Source organism: Cibotium barometz, chromosome 3, assembly GCF_041138505.1.
Source record: "Cibotium barometz isolate CiBa-2024 chromosome 3, ASM4113850v1, whole genome shotgun sequence".
NCBI lineage: Eukaryota > Viridiplantae > Streptophyta > Polypodiopsida > Cyatheales > Cibotiaceae > Cibotium > Cibotium barometz.
The window spans coordinates 44,936,092-44,937,895 of record NC_141048.1 but is presented as its reverse complement, the minus strand read 5'-3'; the positions used below and the strand labels follow the sequence as shown (position 1 = coordinate 44,937,895).

The 1,804-nt window shown below is 47.3% G+C and overlaps 1 protein-coding gene across 1 annotated transcript; it reads right to left on the bottom strand.

The window, feature by feature from the left end:
* Window positions 1-505: 505 nt before the first annotated feature.
* Window positions 506-1,390, bottom strand: LOC147640122 (putative germin-like protein 9-2). The gene has a single exon (XM_086823155.1). It carries the CDS (start codon window positions 1,267-1,269, stop codon window positions 637-639), a length of 633 nt encoding a protein of 210 aa, XP_086679281.1. The 5' UTR covers window positions 1,270-1,390; the 3' UTR covers window positions 506-636.
* Window positions 1,391-1,804: the final 414 nt, after the last annotated feature.

Below are 1,804 nucleotides of genomic sequence, written 5' to 3'. Positions count from 1 at the left end.
TCTCTCTCTCTCTCTCTCTCTCACACACACACACACACACACACACACACACTTAAATAGATTTACACACATATATATAATTTTAATTAATTAAATTTTAGATTAAATTTTAATGGTAGGGATGAGTGGTGAGGTGTGCTCACTCTCAAATAAATGCATCTTACATGTAATCTCTCTCTCTCTCTCACGCACACATACACAGCACATGTAATCTCTCTCTCTCTCACGCACACATACACAGCACATGCACACTATTTATATATACATGCTTACATACCTATAGATACACATACATACATAATATATATAAGTGTGTGTATCTATAGGTATGTAAGCATGTATACAAAGATTTCATTGAAAGATGTGAGATGAGATCTTCTTAGATTCAAATTCAAAATTGCATTGGAAAATGTGAGATTTGGCTCCTCACGCTTGCTTGCATGAGGAGTGGTTATTTTGAAATAGTCCCACCTCCTTTGCCCACGTGGAGGGGGGTGGGGTTCTCCTTAATCCTGTATAGATAGCTACACATTTCGGTACTTCTGCACGGGCATTTATTTGTTGCATTTGTAATCTTGCATAGCCAACGCTTCTTTATCCACAGCCTTTACCGCTGCGGAGAGGCTAGTCTGTAGTTCAGAAAATGATGGCGAAGGGGGCCTGGAGCTGGGCGATGGTGTCGGTAGAGACCTGGAAGGCCTGGGAGAGGACAGCGGAGGGAATTCCGGAGCCGAAGAGGGTGGCAGGGAGAGAGACCGTGCCAGGGTTGGAGCTGCTGAAGGAGGCCAAGGCGAAGGCCTTGTTGTAGGAGCTGGGGTTCACTTGGAAGTGCACGAGCCCCTTGGGGAACACGAAAAGGTCGCCCTTCTGGAGCGTCTGAGTGAACAAGTGACCAGTGGTGTCGACGAGGCCCACCATGACGCTGCCGTCCACCACGTAGAAGAGCTCGGTGGCTCGCGGGTGGGTGTGGGGGGTGTTTTGGGAGCCTGGCTGAAACTCCAGGAGAGCAGCGGAGATGCCCAAGCCGTTTAGTGCCGGGAAGGCGTCCACGAAGGCCTTGATGGGCTTGAAGGCGCCTGCTGGGGCGTTGGGTCCACCACGGAAGCCCGTGAAGGTGAAGAAGTTGCCGTCCAGCATGCTGGCGTTCATTCCCGCGGGCACCGAGAAGTCGGTGGTGAGTTCTGGGTCGCTGGCGCTGGCCATCTGTGCCACCAGCAACGCTAACGCTGCTGCGCACATGAGCAAGGCATCATGGGAGAACACGGCCATCCAAAAAGACGTGAGGATCGAACGATGCGAAATGTTGTGTTTGACGAGAGCACCACAGCACGGCACGGCAAAGCGAAACCTTAATTTGCCTTGTTAAAGGCCGAGGACTCTCTGTGGGCATGCTCCGGCATCAGAGAGCCTATTTAACATCTTCAGGCGAGGGTTCCAACACACGCCACATCGGCCGGCACGCTCTTGACATCCTCGCCGCTCCGGCCGGCAGGCACCCGCCGTTTCCCATTTGCAACTTTCTATCTGTTCACACTAGCTTTCACCTGTGCTGCTTTGGCTCGGTCCTCAACTTTTTCTGCTTTAGTTTCTCTCTCTCTCTCTCTCTCTATATATATATATATATCTATATCTCACTATATCTCTCTATATGTATAGATGTATATATGTATATATGGACATATACATATATATATATGTATATATATATATATATATATGTATGTATGTATGTATGTATGTATGTATGTACGTACGTAAGTACACACACATATAAACATATATATATATATATATATATATAGAT